Here is a 19,906-nt window from a genome sequence, read left to right as displayed (position 1 = left end):
TAACTAAAGGGGATGGGACAGGGCCGGCCAGGCAGGGAAATAGCAGGCAGCTCTGGAGAACAGGGCAGATGGAGGTTGAGGCTGCACATCCCGATTCTCCTGGCACAGTTCTTCCCAGATTGGGTCAGCAAAAGAATCTCTATCTAAACCAGAATATTCCTTAAATTAAACTACTGCCACCATCCTGGCCTGTCCTAGGACCTGAAATCATCCCTTCCCTATTTAAACTTAAGCCACAAGGTGGCGCCAAACCACAGCTAGGACCTGTTTGGGAGCCACTGAACTCACCCAGCCTTTTTGTTAGTCTTGCCCTAATGTGACTCTGCATTTTATGGCTTGGGTCCCACTGGCTGCATTAGGGCAGGTCTTTATGTATAATGGTTCTATCATCAGTCGGCCTCAGCTCCCAGGCATCCAGGCCACATGTCACTCCATCCTTGTTTCCTACCAGGCAGTATCTAGCAAGTACACTGCTATTTACTGAATAGTTGTTGAGGTGAACTCAGTCCTATCAAGGAATTTACAGTGGAGGTAAGAAGAGTATATCCTGGCTAATCTAGGCATGTCCTCATGGTAGTGTCAGTTGTATGTGACAGGATCATGGCAGTGTCTGGGAGACTTGGCAAGTCTCTGACCTTTTCTTAAGTCCAGCATTTGAAAAACTCTGAAAGAGAATCCAAAAATGAATCCAAAGCCTTTTATCTCCTAATGTAGAATGGTAGCCAAGTTTTGGCCAGCTTATAAATGCCACTGTTCTTATTGTGTCCAGATGCTGCCTGTTCTTTAATTGTTCATATAAGTCCTGGGTTCCTGGATGTCCTAGGTTGGAATGGTAGTTAAGCTCAGCTTTGGATAGGGACACGTTGCTCTTTAAATGTCAAGGATGACTTACTAAGTTCTCTTTCTTAGGTGCTTTGGAAATCATATATTGATTTTGAAATTGAGCAGGAAGAAACTGAGAGAACACGAAATCTTTACCGAAGATTGCTTCAGCGGACACAACATGTCAAGGTACCTTGCACTCTGTAGATTATCTTTGATTTTGTCTAAATCGGCAGTCCTGAAGGAAATACCATATTTCTGTATTTTAAGTGTTCCAGTTTTTTGTTGGTTTTTTTCCGTTAATGATTTTCTTGCTTTTAGAAAGAGCCTATGAGTGTCACAGGACTTTGGAATTTAAAGTTTGTATCAGGTCAATATTTATATTGCATGGGAGTAACTTGAATATCACAGGATTGAATAAAAAGTTAAACTCTTTTCAGGATTTTAAGACTATTTCAAACACGTAATTGGATATAGAAGCAGACTGCTTCAACATTATTGAAGCATGTAATCAGTATGTTCTTGGGAATACTACAGATGAACACATTAGTATGTTCAGATGTCTTTAACTAGAAATTAGCATTATTACATGATCGTGTTTGGGTGACATGGTTAATTTGCTTCCATAATAATTTTTCTTAAGGTATGGATCAGCTTTGCACAGTTTGAGCTGTCTTCAGGGAAAGAAGGAAGTTTGGCTAAGTGCAGACAAATTTATGAAGAGGCTAACAAAACCATGAGGAACTGTGAAGAAAAAGAAGAGAGACTTATGTTGCTGGAATCGTGGAGAAGCTTTGAAGATGAATTCGGAACAGTATCAGATAAGGAGAGAGTAGACAAACTCATGCCAGAGAAAGTCAAGAAGAGAAGAAAGGTCCAGGCTGATGATGGGGTAAGAACTGAGCCCCTAGAGCTGTTCTTATTAGATGAGCAGAAATGCATCTAACTTTGAAATTTGTACTTTTAAGTGCCATATGTACAATCTGAGCATGGGAGCAAACGGCCTGGAGTAGGAGACAGTTGCAACCTGGCTACCATGGAAACACAGAGCAGGGTGTATCATCTACCCAGGGGTGGAGATGGGAGATGGTTGGCAAAGGCTTCTGGGAGGTGGTTGATTTCAGGAGCTATATGAAGCATGATATTTCTGGAGCATTAAGCAGGAGGTCAGAGTGGAGGGAAATGAAATTCAGCTTTTAGGTAGGACCCAAGCCAGAGACTTTGTAAGCTACAGAAAGGCTCTTAAGCACAAAATGACATGACCCAGTGGTTGGCATCTCCTGCAGGCATACTCAGGGGGCTTAGATTGGAGGAGGACCTGTTGGGAGGCTCTTATAAGCAGAGCAAGTGATGGTGGAAGCTGGAACTAGAGCAATGTTTAGGCCAAATCAGTGACCAATTTGAGGTGGGGCTGTAAGGGCAGAGAGTCAGATTAATAGTGCACAGATTATGGCTTTCGCTACTAAGTATTAAGTCTTTAAAAATTTAAAATCTTAGAAAACTACAAGATGGATGTGGAGACACGGAATATCTTCTTGGTTGACTGTAGAGGAGTTGTGCTTTAATTTTTAGGATCTTTTCCCACTGGTTTTTAGCTCTCCGTGAGCCCCACTTGCAGCAATACCAACCCCAACAGCTACTTTTTTTAAATTCAGTTAATTAACATATATTGTACTGTTAGTTTCAGAGGTAGAGTTCAGTGATTCATCAGTTTCACATAACACCCAGTGCTCATTACATCCCATGCCTATTAATGTCCATCACGCGGTTACCCAACAGGTACTTGTTCACCCCAACCTTGTAGGCCCAGCCCTTGTTCTTTCTGTGATGGGCTTTGATGTTGTTCTGTAAATGAACATAAGTTGAATTTGAACTCGCTAGGGTTTTGCAGTGAAAAGTCTCCACTGTAAAGTAATTACAGTGTATTTCAGACACGTGTTGGCTTATCTCTTAATTGTTTTACTTTTTTTCTGTAGTCTGATGCAGGCTGGGAAGAGTACTATGATTACATCTTTCCGGAAGATGCCGCCAACCAACCCAACCTCAAGCTCCTGGCCATGGCCAAACTTTGGAAGAAACAGCAACAGGAAAAGGAGGCTGCCGAGCAAGACCCAGATAAGGACATTGATGAGAGCGAATCCTGATGTTCTTGTTCATATTGATAAGTGTTTTATTATTTTTATAAATCAATCACTCGGAACTCTTGTGACTCCATAAGTTTTTGTATATTTCACCAGTAACGAATTGAGTGAAGTCTTTGAAGCTATTTTTTGAATTATTTTTAAAATGCTCTTGGGTTAGTGAGGGGTGGGGGTTGCAAGTATTTTTTTAACTGCCGATTTCTTTATCTGAGTCCAAAATTTTTTTTTGTCCACATCACGCATTAGGAAATCTAATTGAGGTAATGCTTTTAACTATTTTAGATGGACCTGCACTTTTGAAAGTGTTTTTCTAGAAGTGTTCAAGTTACATTCTACAGTAACTTTTAAAGTGGTTTTTTCATGCTTGTCTTCTTCATAAAGATATTTCGTGCACTCACCTGAAACCTCTAACTTCTTCACATCTTCACAGACTGAGTTCCATTCCCAGCTGCCACTTGATCTATAACTTAATCTTTTAGTTTCTTCTCTCATAAAATGGGCTGCCAACTCCTTTGAAGATTATATTAGAAACAGAATATACCTGGCACATCGTGACTGTTCAGTAAAATGTTCATTCCCAGCCACTTTCCTAAACATGTTCATCCTTGTAGAATTGAATGTGCTTGGATGAATTTAACTTCTAAATATCCATGCCTTCTTAACAGTGGCCATTGGTACTACATGCTTTTGAAAACACTAGTTGGGAAATAATTTATAGTTACTGTATTTCCAATCAAGGTCCTTTTGTTACCAAGATGTTTTAGTCACATTTCAGTTATGCTATAATCAGTTTCCCCAACTGGTTGAGCTCTGTAATGGCTTAAAGAATAGTAAAACACGTGCTGTGAAAAACAGTGCCCCCTGCTCCAGTAAATTTGGGAAACCCCAGATTAAGGGTTAAGCCTTGTTAATTCTCTTTACAGTTCAGCTTTTCAGAGCCTTGGGTACGTTACTGTACATTATGTACATTATGAACCCCAGTAGCAATGCTGGTGTGTTTCCCAGTGTTACTGGACAAGGGAATCTTTTTTTTTTTTTTTTTAAAGATTTTATTTATTTACTCGACAGAGATAGAGACAGCCAGAGAGAGAGAGGGAACACAAGCAGGGGGAGTGGGAGAGGAAGAAGCAGGCTTATAGCGGAGGAGCCTGATGTGGGGCTCGATCCCATAATGCCGGGATCACGCCCTGAGCCGAAGGCAGACGGTTAACCGCTGTGCCACCCAGGCGCCCCGAGGGAATCATTTCTACCTGGAGTACCAATAAACATCCTCTAGTGTTACAGCAGAAAGTAGCTACTGTAATACAGGATACATTTAACTTACACTTGGTTTAGAACACATGAAAAACACCAAAGGTAATGCCAAAAAAGAAAAAGTGGCACAGAGATGATTAACACATTTGTTGACACATTGCTCATATCCTCAAGCAAAAAATATTTGCCTTAATTGGTCTGATTATTTTCTTTAATCTGGCCTGATTTATCAAGCCTATTTTTTCTTGTTTTGTTCACTGCCCAAGCTATTTGAGTTGAACTGTCATCTTCTAGAGTATTTTTTTACTTGGAAGGGCAGCTAGCAATTTATTATTTGCAGATTTAATTGGGTAAAACTTACTAAATTTACAAAAATGTTAAAGAATAAAAAAAGCAGTAAAATAATAAAAGGAATCTAAGAAAGCTAGTCAGTATGGTACTAAACTGTATCTTGAAAGTAAGCAAATGTTTGAGGGCAGAGGCAGCTAGAACGGACAGCATCAAAGGCACACCTGTGTTCAGCCTCAGTGCTTTAGGCTCTGGACCAGTGTTACCCCAGCTGCTGGGTGTCACATGCATCCTGACTATGGAATACTGAGGTCTGTCTGGTTGGCCAGAAGAAACTTGATTTTATTACCATTTGGCTAAGTGCAGAGTCAAGGGGTGAGATGAAAGGCCAAAATGCTAATATAAGTGACTAATCAGTCTTCCTACAATTCTGTCCTATTTATGCTGCATAAGAACAAAAATTAATGGTCAGTTTCCCAATGTAAACTCCTACCACCACTTTCTGGCTAGTGCCAGCATGAAATGCATGAAGGAAAAAAAAATTACCTTCTCATGGGAGAACATGAAAGATGTCGCTTACCCTCAACTCCACCAGAGTTTTTCAGAGGCAAAAGCTTTTTAGTAATCATATCTGTGGGGTTTTCTTTAGCCACTTCTTTTACTCACTGTATATTTTCAGGTATAACAAGTAAAACTATACATGAAACTACATGGGTGGCCCATGACCTAGTTTTATGGCCTGTCTTTTGGAATTAGGTTCTTTTTCCCTTCTAAAGAAACTTCAGTGTCTTTATATTTTCAAAGGCAGGATTTAAGCAAAGTGGTGTGAGATTAGACAAAAGATCTGGGACTAAAAGTATGAAAACAAGTATCTGGGAAAAATTTACTATGCAATAAAGATGCCTACATATGCTGGGCAGGGACTGTTTCAAGTATGCATTTTGAAAATGCTTTCTATGTAAGCCAAACAAGAAAAACATCATATCCTAAATGATGGCTCTTCTCAATCCCGATCTTATTTTATAAATGACCAACAAGATTCCAAAACACACTCCTAGAGTCTACCGTGCATTTTATTATACATCTTAGATTTATACATTTCATATATGCTTTTAAAGCTTCAATTAACAGTTCAATACAAAATAAAAAATATATATGCAGCAGTGGTTCTCAGGCATAGAATTTAGGAGGAGACTGGAGCAAGTTTTTTCCCTAGCATATAGTGAATATTAGGACCCAAAATAGTGGAATGTTTCCATCTGACCTAGCTGCCTTTTTGATTGAATTTTATTACAGTGAACAGCTTTAGTAGGTATAATATTGCTAACTGGAAACAATCAGACTCAAGTTATAACCTGTATTTTCTTGAAGTCTGTAAGACCTAAATGATTACTTTTCTCCTAATAGAGCTCCAAGATCATCCAATGAAAATAATATTGTCCATAAAATATCTGGAGCATCAGCCTAAGAACCACTGCCCATGGTTATTCAATGTCTTCAGGCCTCACAGGATGAGGTAATGGTATGATGGATTTCTTCTCAGTGTCTCTGGAAAGTGCTTTCCTCATATCTGTTAGGAAGCAAAATTTAATGTAAGTACTCAAATACCAAAATATCTTATGTCAAAGTGTATATGTAAAGTTCCCGTAAGAGGTTTATCCCCTACCCCCACATTTACTAGGTCCTCAGAGACAAATGTTTTTAAGTGAGACTCCTGGTCACAACTACTCAGTTCTACATGCCAATGTTCTTTTGACAAAATCTTAGTAAAATTAACATGCCTGTAACATAATAAAATAACTGATCGTAATTAACCATTGGTTAATATAAGTTAACTGTTGATAGGTTCATAAAGGCAGGTTAAAGGAGATTTAAATATAGCTCAGATTTAAAATATTAAGCCCAACAAATATGATTCTTTTCAGTTTATTAAAATGACTACAGTGTGTAGAATGAATGTAAGTGTTCTGGCTTCTTTTGGGGATGCTGTCATAGAAGGGAGCTCACCATAGGCATCCTCATCGGGCTCCCCATTGCTGGCCGAGTAGTACTCTATGACTGTCCTGTACACGCTGTAGCCCAACTGCTTGTACATATTGACTGCAACTTGGTTAGATACTCTTACAAAGAGATCGACAAAAAATCCACCCTTTCTTTAAGACAAAAAGGGGAAAATGTTAGAATGTGAGGAATTCTAGAAAATACTTACATATTTTTAAAAACAACACTTGTCTTTTGTTGGCTTTGACTATAATTCAAAGAATGGTAATACTAGGACTTTGCAGCTGATTACTTTATATCCATTTGTATTACTGAGGATTTATGACAATTATTTTGAGGTATAAAGACATTATTTTGTTAGCATACTAACATTTTAAAACCTGTATTTTCTTTAAAAGATAAATTTTTAAAACATTTTTTAAAACGATAATTCTGTCTTTAAAAAATTACTGTGTATTTTATATCACAGTAAATGACACGCTCATTTTATCAACTAGTGATACCATATTTTCACCCATATGCGCAAATTAAAGATTCCAAGCAATAATAAGCACCTGTGTGGCCATGGCCTACGTGTCACAACAGGACACGGGCTGCCTGACAGTGGCAGACCTGAAGCCCTCCGGTCTCTGGGCAGTGACATCCACCTCCCTTACCCACAGGTCTCCAAGTCCCAACTCTTACTCTCATTAGCTCCTTGGTTTTTGCTGTAGATTCACCACCTAGTAGTTTTTCCTATTTATGGACTTTATTATTATACTTTGTATATCCTTTGATTTGCCCCTTTCAGTAATGTGCAAGGCAGCCTGGTGTAGCTGGATCTTGTTCAATTTCCGTTTAGCATTCCATTTAATGGGTGGATATACTACAAGTTGTCCATGATCCCACAGATAAACATTTTGGGTTTCTACTATTACGAACTGTGCTGTTACGAATATTTTTATTATGTCTCATGGTACAGTATCTAAGGTCTACAACTAGGAGTGTGATCACTGGCCCACATGGGCCTCGTCAACCTTTTTAGGTAGTACCCATTTCCCAGTCTGCTTACACACCCAGAAGAGGGTAAGGCTTGGTGCACCATTTTTATTTTTGAAAATCTCGTATCTCAGGATAATTTTAATTGGCATTGCTCATTATTAATGAGGCTAAATATATTTTTGCAGGCCATTTAGATTTCTCATTTTTTTCAGTCCTTATTGGTCTTTCACACATTTTATTTTTTCTCCCACCCAGCTGTGGCTCTCTATGTATTCTGGATAGTTGACATTGTGTAAAGGATTGTTGCAAATCTTTTCCCAATTTGTGGCTTGACTTGTTATTATCCTCCTGTAACTTTTGGTGAACAAAGTTACTTCACTTCAGTGAAGCTGCATATGAGCCTCTCCTTTACAGTCAGGTTTTATGTCTTATTTAAGTTCTTTTCTACTCTGAGGTCATGGATACGCTCTCCTATATTACTTAAAAGGGCTTTTTAGTTTTGCTTTTCACATCTAGGTTTTTAATAAATCTGGAATTGATCTGTGTATGGTACGGTAGTAATCTGGGAAATTTTTTTCCTATGTGGATATCCAGTTGTGCCACCATCCTTACTGAAGAGTGTATCCTTTCACTGCTGCTCTGCGGTTGCTTCCCTTGAGGTATGTCAAAATCTACGTATCCCTGCACCTGTTCGTCAGTTCTGTTCCACTGGTCTAGACAAGTACTCCAGCACTGACACAGAGCTCACTCATTAGAGCTTAATCTGGAGGGGCAAACCTGCCCATTTTGTTGCTGTTCAAACGATCTTGTCTCCTTCCATTCCCCTGTAAGCTTCAGAATATATTTAACAAGCCTCACAAAAAAAGACTGGAGATTTTGATTTCAATTACACTGGCTCCATGGATCAAATACCAGTTTAGCCCTCTACGCCACTGACATAGTTCTCTCTTTACTAAGATAGGTCATCTTTTCTGTCTCTCAGGAAAGTGTTAGAAACTTCAGAGAAGTCTTGCACAGCTTTTGTTAGATTTTCTCAAAGGGCTTAATGTATTTTGATGCCATTGTAATTGGCATCTTTTCCTAAATTTTACTGTTTGTATAGAAATGAAATTGAATTTTATACTGACTGTCCAACAACTCTGCTTAACTTTTATTCTAAACATTTATTTGAAGCTTCTTTGTGGTTTTCTGTTTGTACAATCTTATGTGTACAAAATAAGAGTTTTATTTCTTCTCAATCCTTGTATCTTTTTTTATTTTTCTTGCTGTACTGTGCTGTCTAGGATTTCCAGTAAACTACTAAAGATGGGCTGACTGTAGGCATCCATCGTTGTCTCATCCTTTTCTTCAAAGGGAGAGCATTCAAAGCATCACTGCTAATATTTACTACAGGTTTTTGGTAGATTTTTTTTTTTTTTTAGGTTAAGGAAGTTCTCCCCTTACATTGCTAACAGTTTTTAATCAATAGGATTTTATCAAAGCATTTTCTGCACTTAACTAACAAATGTTCTCCTTTAATCTATTAATATGGTGGAATACATTTACAGGTCTTCTCATGTAAAAACAACCTTCCTTCCCCTGATATATCATCCTTTTTATGAATTGCTGAATCCATTATGCTAAGATTTTTCTGGGACTATTGCATCTATAAAGACTGATCTATTTTCTTCAAATTTTTAATCCTTGTATTTCTTGTTGGTTTTCTTAAATGTTATTCTAGCCTTAAAAAAAAAAGTTGAAAAGTGTTGTGTTTTTTGTATTTTTTTTTTTTTTAATTTGTGTAAAAGTGAACTAACAGTTGTTACTTCTTAAAATAGTAAAATTTGCCAGAGAAGACATAGGTTTCTGGAAAGATTTTTAGCTACTGATTTTAATCTGTTGAGGAAGGGGGGTTCTGCCTGCAACCTATTTTTGTACTGCTCTCCAGCTAAGAAAAGTTTTTAAAATTTTGAAGGGGTATTTCATACACACACACACACACACACACACAACACACAGGCACACATACACTAGAGATATTAGGGGGCCTGTTAAGCCTAAATATTTATCTGGCCCAGGAAGAGTACTCACCCCTATTAATCCATTTGTCTAATTGTTCTATCAATTAGAAAGAAGCATGTTCAAATTTCCCATTATGATAATGTTTATTTTTCCTTGTATTTTTATCAATTTTCGTATTTTTACTTTGAATTTATGTCACTGTGTACATAAAACTTGTAATCATTACATCTTCCTGATGCATTAAAGCTTTTTACTTATAAGCAATGACCCTTTTTTACTCTGATAATTACTGAACTATTATGTGACTCTTGTTAAGTACACCAACTGTCTTTTGGTTAGAGTTTGCATGATAATTTAAAAAATTTCTTTCAATCTTTGTTTTTAATCTTTACATATATTTCCCCTAAATAGAACACAGTTCTGACCATCTTTGTCATTATTTTACTGTTGTAAAAACACCTTAATATGAGGTTTTTCCCTCAATAAATTTTAAATGTATATTATTGTTTACTACAGGTAAGTGTACAGCAGACTACAGAGCTTATTCATTCTGTTTAACTGAAACTTTATGCCTGCTGATAAGTAACTTCCCATTCCCCCCTCTCTCCCAGTCTCTGACTACCACCTTTCCACTCTTCGATTCTCCAAATTTACCTGTTTCAGGTATCTCCTATAAGTGGAATCACACATTATTTGTCTTTCTGTGGCTGGCTTCACTTAGCATAATGTCTCCAGGTCTTTGTCTTTTAACTGGAGTAATTAGTCCATTAACATTTAGTGTTGTATTTACTCATTATATTTGGATTCATAGCTAACATCTCATTTCAGGCTTTTGATTTGTTTTACCACTTTAATTTCCTTTTTCTCTCTTGTTTTTAATGTATAGTTAAAAATACGTGTATGTATGTATATAGGCATATACACACACACACACATAAAAACCTTAGTAACTATTCCTAAGTAATGAAGATTTAGAAACTAGAAAAGAAGGGAGCTTAGTGGTTTTCTAATCTGAGAATCTATTCAATAAGTACATTAAATCATATATGTAGCATGATAGCTAATCTGAACCCATTTCTTAACTCCCTGTCCATTCTATAGTAATGCCAAACACTTTTTTTCATCAAGATAATGCCATTAACAAATGTGTAAACTAAAAATTTTCAAGTACTAGAACTGATTTCTTTTTCAGCTCATACTATTTTCTCTCTTCCCTGAATAAGCTCAAGTTCCTCTTGCCCCCAGCTTGGCCCAGAGCATTTTCAGGCCATGGTTACTTCTTTAAAACTTACCTTTTTAAATCCACTAAGTGGAAAACCTCAAGAGCTCTTCTCAGCAAATATTCCCTTTCCTATATACTTCTAGGCATTTAAGAGTAGAGAAAAAAATAAATGGCAGCTTGACAACTGATTAAACTTATACACACATCTCTTATCTCTTTTAGAATGGGAGTTGGCAGGAGTCTCTTAATTATATTCATTTTATCTCACATAATGAGGGTGTTTGACATACATAAAAGGTCTTTTTTTTTTTTTTTTAAAGCCTTAATGCTGGTAGTTCCCAAACTGTGCTCCAGAGTGCTCCAAGGTGGCCCAAACTCTTTGAGGTGCTGTAGGATATTTCAAATGTTTGGGAAAAACACAGATAAACCTTACACGTCAGACACTGGCAAACTACTAGTTTGATTTAATTCACAAATGCAGCATTACACGGTGTTACATTTCTTTTGATGATAGAACAGGTCATCAAAGGTTTTATGAAGCCAGGTTTTGGCAGTTCCTGTGACTAAAAAACAACCCAGTACCACAAGAAAATAATATGAAACAAGAATGCAGGTGGTTATGTTGAATCTGTTTCCAAGGTTGAGAAGTCATGCAATGCCCAAAAGGCACACACATCTCATTAGTAAGTAACCACAGTTATTTAACAATGAAATAAAAATATTTTTTTCTTTCAATTTTTTATTTTTTCCAAATAGTTACTAGTTTGTTAGGCCATAAATACTTACTAAGCAGTTGGGACATAACTGCTTAAGCAGTCTAAACTGAGGGTTTTGTTTTTTTTTTTTTGGCCGTGGGGCACTATGAAAAAAAAATCACTGAGACGCCAAGGGCGATATTAACAGAGAATTTGGAAACATCTGCCACAGTGGCAAGAACACTAAAAAAAACATTAAGGTCTAGTCTTGTGATTATACCTATAACCCAGCATATATTCACTTTGCCTGAATTTTCCTCAATGGCAAAATAGGGACAACACTACTACTCTGAATATGTGAATACACGACTACTGGAGAAAATGAAAATCCTGCAAACTGTGAAGCACAATATTCAGCCTGAACAGAGAAAAAAAAACTTATAAATTTTCACCATGAGAAAAATCAAACAGTTAGGGTTCATAAATTATTACTTGAAAAGCAGGATCTCACCTTTCTGAAATCTCCTCTAATAATTCCATAAGTTTAGCGGCCAAACCAAGGCGTCGAAATTCTGGGGCAACAGAGAGAGCTGTGACGTGCCCATGCCATTCTTCCCTAGCTACTGAGCCTTCTGCTTTACCCATGACTGCCAACAAAAGATTGCACTCAGTAATTAAACACATGGATTTATACATGAATATAGAATGACTGTTGGTACATTATTATAAAGGAAACTAATGACAAAGTTTTAATTTTTAAGTAACACATACAGTCATCTAACTAATGGTTACTAGTGCTCTTATTTGAATCTCACTTAGAGAAAGCTTTAAAAAAAAAAAAGGAATGATACACTAAACACACAACTAATTTTGAACACAGAACCAGATTATCTATTTTTTAAATATCTACATGTAGGTATGTATGTGTACACAAAACTGAGATAATCCACAGCTCAAATTTTCGTTAATTTTGTTAAACTAATTCAATGAAGATGCTACAATTCCTGCATTATGTACCAAATAAACCATGCAGAAATGTAAAATAAGCACAGGATGAAAGATCCATGAAGCCTGAGACCATGTCTATCTGTATTCCCTGGGGCCTAGAGCACAATGCCTAAAATGTAGAAAGCATTGGCGAGCTGTCAGTGGTTAAAGGAAATAAAATTATAGGCATCATGATTATATTTCTACTCCTACAATCAATTGAAACCCATATTAAAATCTCAACTGCCTACCAAAAAAAGTTCCAGTGGTATTATACTTACTATAACCCATTAACTCTCCACCAGGTGCCTCCGCAACAATGAAGTACTCTGGCCAGTGGGCGAGGTACTGTAAGTAAAAAGGAATCCCATACTAGAGTCTTGTTAAGGAGTATGGAAAGTAATGGACAGTACAAAGTTCTTCATAAGAGAAATATTGTGAAGAAAGGTTCCTTTGAAAAGTATATTGTTACTTTATCCCCAGCTCTATGTTTATGTGTGATTTCTATATTCATGTCAGTACATTAAATATTTAGGTTAGCACTAATAATTTATAACAAAATTGCCTGAATATATAACTTCAAAAATTGAGTGGAGACAACCCAGCTAACAGCAGAGAACCAGGAGCCTGAAGTTCTATCATCTGTATCCATACTGACCACACTGTATCTAAATCTCTGCACAGCACTTATCATCACTGGATATTGTTTACTCTCTCTCTCCCTTCTGTATATGAATGTCATGTTCAGTCTATCCCTGGTGCTTGGCATAAAGTAGAAGCTTAATACATTTGTTTTTCCATAATTGCACTAGAAAATTAATGACTAGTACCTACTTGAGCTCCAGCTGTGTGGCTGTGAAAATAACTTTAAAAGTTAAGTACTGCCCAAGTCAATTTAACAATTACCTAGTGTTTCCCCTGCACTGATTCAAATTCTCTCTTTCTGGTACTACAAAGAAAAGCTGACTTAAGAGTGAAAGCCTGAATAATTTGCTCATTACGAAACTCTTCAACCTTGGCGTCCTTACTGACATGTGCTCATTCTATTCTTAGTGTAAACTTGCTGATGCAATTCTATGAGGGGTCACCACCGAACGCACAATTTTCTTAAGTTTCTGTAAAGTCTGCTCAGTTGTAAATTCTTCAGACTCTTCTCTGAACGACAGCCACTATTTTGAGCACTCTTCAAACATAACCTGTAACACGGCAGGCCAGCCAGTGTTCTTGCCATTCAGCCACCAACACACACCATTACTGCCTCTCTTCCAGCTCAGGGAGGAGCCCAGATATCGGCTCAGCAACCACCAAGACCTGGCAGGTTACTTTCAAACCTGGCCTCACCTGGATTATGGGACTTTTACTGTAAATCTGAAGTGTCACTAGACACACACCATATAAGTTGATTCGCATCCTAATACTTCACCTTATACAATGAAAATTTTTGTGTCATTCAAAAATCTTTTTTTTAAACATGGAGGTCTCTTTAAAAAGTCATGATTTCTGAAATATAAAATGAAAACTTTGGTGGTTTTTTGCTTTTTCACTCAGCTTTGTTTCTGATATGTAGCCCTGTTGTTACCTATACCTTGTAGTTAATTTTTAATAATGTATAGTACACTCCATTGGGTGAACAATTTAAAATTCCTATCTCCTGACATGGGACATGTGGGCTATTTTCAGTTTCTTGAAAATCTTTTTAAATTCCTCATGAATACAGTATACTTTATTTAACCATTTCCTTGTGTGTGAATCCTATTCCAAATTGTTAATATTATAATTCTGCAATAAAAATTTTTGTAATGACATAACTCAGGGGTTAACAAACATTTCCTATAACGGGACAGACGGTAAATATTCAAGGCTGGGTGGACCATATGATCTCTGATGCAACTACTCTAACTATGAAAGCCATGGACAAAGCTAGAGACAATATGTAAATTATCCAGTGTGGTTGTGTCCAATAAAAATGTATTTACAAAAATAAAAATAGGCAGTGGACCAAATTTGGCCCATGCACCTTAGTTTGCCAAACTCCTCACCTAACTATTATTTTTAGCTTCTGGGAAATGTAATTACTATGTATTACACTGCCAAAGTGCCTTCTAGAAAGACTATAGCAATTTATAGAGTCACTAGCAATTTATAAGAATGCTCCTCATACACCCTCATCAGCCTGAGTTTTATCATTTGTTTTAATCCTTGATAATCCGATAGGTAAAGCATGGCATCTCATTTTGGTTTTAATCCACATATCTTTTGACTGATGATACTAAATGCTTAATAATATCATTAACTTCTTATATGCCCTCTTTTGTTAAATTATCAGTTAATATTACCCTCCTACCCTGCAATGGACATGGAATATAAGCTAGAAAGACATTGAGAATGTGGGATTGTCTATTAGTGCAACATAACCCAGAGTACCCCAACTTCACATATCTTTGCCCATTTTTCATTGGGGAACATGACAGATATGGCAAATTACTACCCCAAATCCTTTCTTAGTAACAAGCCCTAATTTAAAGGTGGGCTCATTCCCAGACTGTTATAGCTGGGTGAGTGTGGCTGGAGGCAGCTGCTGGTCAATGGGATACAGAAGGCCTGTGTGGTACTTCCTAAAGGTACCCTGGAAAGGGAAGGTCACTCTCACCTCCCCCTCTGTTGATCCTCCTGCCAGGAACATAGACATGATGCTGTTTGCTCAGGCAGCTACCTGGGACAGGAAAGCCAAGGCCACCCTGGGAGTGATGTAGTGGTTAAAGTGCACAGCCTGGTCGCCGATGACTTCATGAAACCACCACAGACTGTTCGTCACCTCCAGGCTTCATTCACAGAGAGTAATAACCCATCTTGAAATCACTGCTTTCGGTTGCATGGAGCCATACTTACTGCCAAGGGGCAAGGTAGGCAGGGGAGCTGCACTGCTGTAGATTTATGAGGTCATTCTGTTAGCAGCTTGTCAGGCAGATTTAAGACAACTCTTATTCCCAGTTTGTTTGGTTTTTTAAATTACTTTCAATGTTGCTTACGTTTCCTGGCCTACAAGTTTTAAATAAGTTTTTCGGTACTCGAGTCTATTTTTTCTTTTGTTTCTCCATGTTCCTTACTCTTAGCCTTCATTTAACTTTTTTTTTTTTTAAAGGATACAGTTTCTGTAAGTGGATCCAAGTTACTAAAAGAAAGAAAAGAAATGTCAGTAGTAAGCAGTGTTGACAAAACCAGTTTAAATAAGCCACTGAAACTAAAAACATACCCCAGGAAAACAAAACATGCTAAATCCACAACTTTAAAACCAACTTTAGGGCTAAGGAAGACAGTGTAAGCTACCGAATGGCCAAACTGAGCCATCACAGCTACTATAAAGATACTTATAAATTTTTATTTAACTTTTCTTCCTTACAAGATACTTTATAGTTAATATGTCTGCATCAAAACCTTCCATTTTCTAAGTGGCAATACATCACTAATGGAACTGGGGCCCAACCAGGCATGTAAATCACAGACAGAAAGTAAAACTAGCTCCCTGCAGCATCTGACAGCAGTCCCTCCTGCCTGTCTCTGGGCCTTTACCTGCTCAGTGTGGGCATTCTCACCACTAGGTGTTTGCTCCCCACTCTTCTACATTCTCACCTCCTCTTCCCCACCACCCCATCACTTAACTTTTGGAAGAAGACTCCCAGATCTGGCTCTGGTGCTGCCCAGCACCTGTCTCACCAGCATATTTGATCAAAACACTCCTGAGTCAGCAGTTCATAAAATGTACCTCTGTGGCTGGCTACAAAGAGCTCTGCCCCTCACTTTCCTATTCAATTAATGGAACCACTATTTTGCCAGACTCAAAACCAGCCAACCACAACTCTTCCTCTTGTATACCCAGTCAGATTCTTCTTTGGGACCCTTACCAAGGCCCTTCTCTAGGCCAGTAGTTCTCAAACTTTTTGGTTTCAGAACCCATTTACACTAAAAAATTATTGAGGACCCCAAAGAACTTCTGTTTATGTGGGTTATATCTACTGATATTTAAATTTTCTGAAATATTCATTCATTTTAAAATAAATTACATGTTAATATGAGTAACTTACTTTTTAAACCAAAAGTCACTCTTCTTTCAAGAACACAATTTAGCAACAGGAAAGGTATTGTTTTAACAATTATACAGATCTTTGTAACGTCTAGCTTAAGAAAAGACAGCCGGATTCTCACACCTGTGTCTGTTACGCTTGGTATTACAAGTCACACAACTGAAAACTCCACTGTGCACTTGTGAGAGAATGAAAAAGGCAAAAAAACCCATCTTGGTGATATCCTGAAAATCACTCTGACCTTGCAAAAAGCAGCTTGAAGAGCCTCGGCCACACCTGGAGAATCACTGCTCCACAGTGTGGGAATACAGTCTCCCACACTTCTCAAGGACTACTTTATAGCCTCTCATCTTGCCTCAACTCTCCACAACAGGCCGCTCCTTCTCAATCTTGCTGCTTCCTATTTCACATAGAAAATACACAACAGTGGAAGGAAACCTTCATCAAGGGTCCCACCATGGAACCCACACACTGACAAGCATCTGCACCCCACTCTACTTGCTTTCCTGTAACCATGCCTGGAGTGCTGGTGGGCAGATCTGTCCCCTCTCACTGCCCAGACCCCCACTCCTGCAATTCTCTTCTCTCCTGGGATAAATGTACAGACATGCTGCACGCTCAGCCATCAGCAGCTCTTGACATGGCTCCCCACTCCCTCCACCTGAAATGTTCTCCTCACTCAGGTTCCAAGACCCACCATCAGCTCTTCCTCCCACTTCAGTGGGCCACTAGGTCTCCTTCAACACCTGGAACCTCTTTTCTCCTATCCACACTCACTCCATCACTGATGTCACCTAGCACCCTGGTTTTAATATCATCTACATAGTATGAGCCCCCCAAATTGCTATCTTTAGCCCAGACACCTACCTGATTTCTGCACCTGGGCATCTCAATGCACTTAGCGGAGAAGCCCAACTCCTAGAAGGGCCTCTCCAAGATCTAGCTCTGTTCCCACCCTCTCACTTTGCACTATCCACACTGGCTGCCTCCCCCAGTCAGAAACAGGTACCTGTGCCCTTACTACTCTCTCTGCCTGGAAGTTCTCCTGCTCCCAAAATCCACAGGACTCAACCCCTCACCGCCCCTTCAGTTAAAACAAGGTTTTGCGGAAGCCTGGATGGCTCAATTGGTTAAGTGTCCGACTCTTGATTTTGGCTCAGGTCATGATCTCTGGGTTGTGAGATCGAGCCCCGAGTCGGGCCCTGAGCTGAGCATGGAGCTTGCTTAGGATTCTCTCTCTCCCTCTCTCTCCACCCAGCCCCCAGCCCCCTGAACACATGTATGCGTGCTCTCTCTCTCAAAAAAAAAAAATGTGTATACACACACACACACACACACACACACATGGTTTTTCCCTGTCTACTCTTAAAGCTTCGAGGCACACTGTGCCTTCCTAGGCCTGCACAGCCCAAACCCAAACCTTTGTCAAGTCGTCATCTCTGGGCTATTGCCAAGATGTCCTAAATGGCTTACCTGCCTGGTATACCTCCTCTAATTTACTTACATTCCACATAACTCTGTGGTGAAGAGCTCAGGCTCCAGAGCGCTAGTCCTTAAACAGCCGAGATTATGCATTTCCAAAGTGTTCTTGGTGGTCTGGGACCACTCTTAAATAACCACTGTTGTAGAGGCATCGCCTTGGATTAGACTCCTTGCTTCACCCACTCCCACCACAGGGCTCTATCACCTGGGGCAATTCTCTTGCACTCTCGGTACCTTACTTTTACTCATACAAAAAATGAGGATAATCAGAGTACCTACTTTAGAGAACTGTGAGGATTAAATGATTACAGTGCCAGTGCCCAGGAAGCACAGGGAGAGCTCAACACAAGTCACCTGAGTTACACTGCTCTGATTGAAAAAGGCCCATTAGAAAATTCTTCCCATCAAGCCTGAAACCTCCAACGGCAGAACAAAAGTCCAGTTTCACCAGCTGCTCTGACAGCGCAGAGAAACCCACTACTCCAGTCACACCTGTCTCCTACTTGTCTGCCCGGAAGCTTTCCTCACCTTCACACCTGCTTCCTTCTCCAGAACTTCCTCATTACTGTTAACATTTTTTTTTAGAAATGTAAATTTTTTTAAAGATTTTATTTATTCATTGGACAGAGAGAGAGACAGCCAGTGAGAGAGGGAACACAAGCAGGGAGAGTGGGAGAGAAAGAAGCAGGCTCCCAGTGGAAGAGCCTGACGTGGGGCTCGATCCCAGAACTCCAGGATCACGCCCTGAGCCGAAGGCAGACGCTTAATGACTGAGCCACCCAGGAGCCCCATTACTGTTAACATTTTATCCATCCTTCAAGGCTCATCCCCTCTTTGAAAGGTTTCTAGCCACCCCAAGTTCTTCCCATCCTCCTAACACTTGAATCCGAACCACTTGGTCCTCAGTTTTCACACACTGCTCAACTGTCTTTAAAGTGGATTTTGGACTGGTGGGTGGGTGGATGGATGGATGGACAGATATGTGAGAAAGTCAACATAACAAAATATTAACTGCAGAATCCAGCCGATGTGTCTATAGGTGTTTAGGGTAAAATTCTGTCAACTTTTTAAATGTTCAGAAACTTATGTAATAAAATGTTTTGTTTTAAAAAAAAAAAAGTTACCTTCAAGTCACAAGTCCTGCCTTAACTCGGACTTAAAGAAAGTACGTACGGTGGGCCTCCAGCAGCATGTGTCTCCACCCTACCCCCCCCCCCCCCCCTCGCCCCGGCCCTGACTCCTCGCACCTGAAATAAGCTGTCCAGGCTATATGCACCGCTTCAGCAACGAAACGAACAAAAACAAACCCGGGCCAAGAAAGAAACGGCGGTGGTCGGTGCCACCCTCACTAGATTTCACTCGGATACAAATGAACCATCAGCAGGTGGGCTGCCCCACGTTCGTATTCTCAACAAACACTTGGCTGTCGACCTCGCAAAGGCCTCCGCGGCCGGCGCTTCTGGGCCCACCACCGCACAGAAGACGAAACCGAATCACCCGCCCGGACACTGGCCGCAGGCGGCAGAGCCATTGCTGGACTCAGTCCGCTCTCTCCCACCTCCTTCCACCCGCCCCGGCGCATCGCGACAGCCACCGCGACAGGTCGCCCGCGCGCTCCCCCGGCTCCGACGAGCACGAAAGGATGAGGGATGAAGCTGCAGCGCCTCGGCCAAGGTCAGCAAGGAGGTCTGCACGTCCGCCCCGGCCCCGGCCACGGCTCCGACCTGGCGGCTCCCAGGAGGCGCCAGTGGCGGCCGGCGGGGTAGGTCCGCGGGCCCGGGAGAGGGGACACGGCCACCAACGCCGGCCCTGGGCGCTTCACTCACATGTTGTTGAAGCGGAACAGGTCATCGCACGTGAAGGCCCGGAGCGTGGTCATTGCGCCGCCGCCGCAGAAGCCGGCTCAGGGGACCCCGCGCCCGCCTCGCCGGAAGTTGTCCTGCGCGCGGT

At 39.9% G+C, this 19,906-nt stretch overlaps 2 protein-coding genes across 5 annotated transcripts in view; one reads left to right on the top strand and one right to left on the bottom strand.

Annotated features, from left to right (window-relative positions):
* Window positions 1-9,752, top strand: part of CRNKL1 (crooked neck pre-mRNA splicing factor 1) — a 22,167-nt gene extending 12,415 nt beyond the window's left edge. For 2 of the 3 annotated variants that reach the window (XM_026502946.4, XM_048222160.2), the window contains 3 exons: window positions 910-1,011; window positions 1,466-1,714; window positions 2,799-9,752. In XM_026502946.4, coding sequence (XP_026358731.1) covers window positions 910-1,011; window positions 1,466-1,714; window positions 2,799-2,966 — 519 coding nt within the window. In that variant the 3' untranslated portion in view covers window positions 2,967-9,752. The remainder of the gene's footprint in view (window positions 1-909; window positions 1,012-1,465; window positions 1,715-2,798) is intronic. The other variant, XR_008959409.1, reaches the window with a different exon arrangement.
* NAA20 (N-alpha-acetyltransferase 20, NatB catalytic subunit) lies at window positions 5,561-19,906 on the bottom strand. 2 transcript variants are annotated; one of them, XM_026502947.4, is made up of 6 exons: window positions 19,783-19,906; window positions 15,540-15,564; window positions 12,674-12,764; window positions 11,917-12,052; window positions 6,513-6,658; window positions 5,561-6,075 (listed from the first exon to the last, which is right to left on the bottom strand). In XM_026502947.4, the coding sequence occupies exons 1-6, from the start codon at window positions 19,833-19,835 to the stop codon at window positions 5,990-5,992; spliced, it is 537 nt and encodes a 178-aa protein (XP_026358732.1). In that variant the 5' UTR covers window positions 19,836-19,906; the 3' UTR covers window positions 5,561-5,989. The 2 variants fall into 2 exon arrangements, with proteins under 2 accessions (XP_026358732.1, XP_057168676.1); XM_057312693.1 differs by lacking the exons at window positions 15,540-15,564; window positions 19,783-19,906 and adding an exon at window positions 15,043-15,499 and having other exon boundaries at window positions 12,674-12,740.

This window comes from Ursus arctos, unplaced genomic scaffold (assembly GCF_023065955.2).
Source record: "Ursus arctos isolate Adak ecotype North America unplaced genomic scaffold, UrsArc2.0 scaffold_16, whole genome shotgun sequence".
Classification (NCBI taxonomy): domain Eukaryota; kingdom Metazoa; phylum Chordata; class Mammalia; order Carnivora; family Ursidae; genus Ursus; species Ursus arctos.
The sequence above is the reverse complement of the archived record's forward strand: the minus strand, read 5'-3'. Positions and strand labels throughout refer to the sequence as shown.

Coding starts and splice junctions, on each gene's coding strand:
- NAA20 (XM_026502947.4), bottom strand. CDS start 19,835: ATGACCACGCTCCGGGCCTTCACGTGCGATGACCTGTTCCGCTTCAAC. Junction 15,565..19,782: donor CTGTTCCGCTTCAACAACAT/GTGAGTGAAGCG, acceptor TCTTTCTTTTAG/TAACTTGGATCCACTTACAG. Junction 12,053..12,673: donor TGGAGAGTTAATGGGTTATA/GTAAGTATAATA, acceptor TTTTGTTGGCAG/TCATGGGTAAAGCAGAAGGC.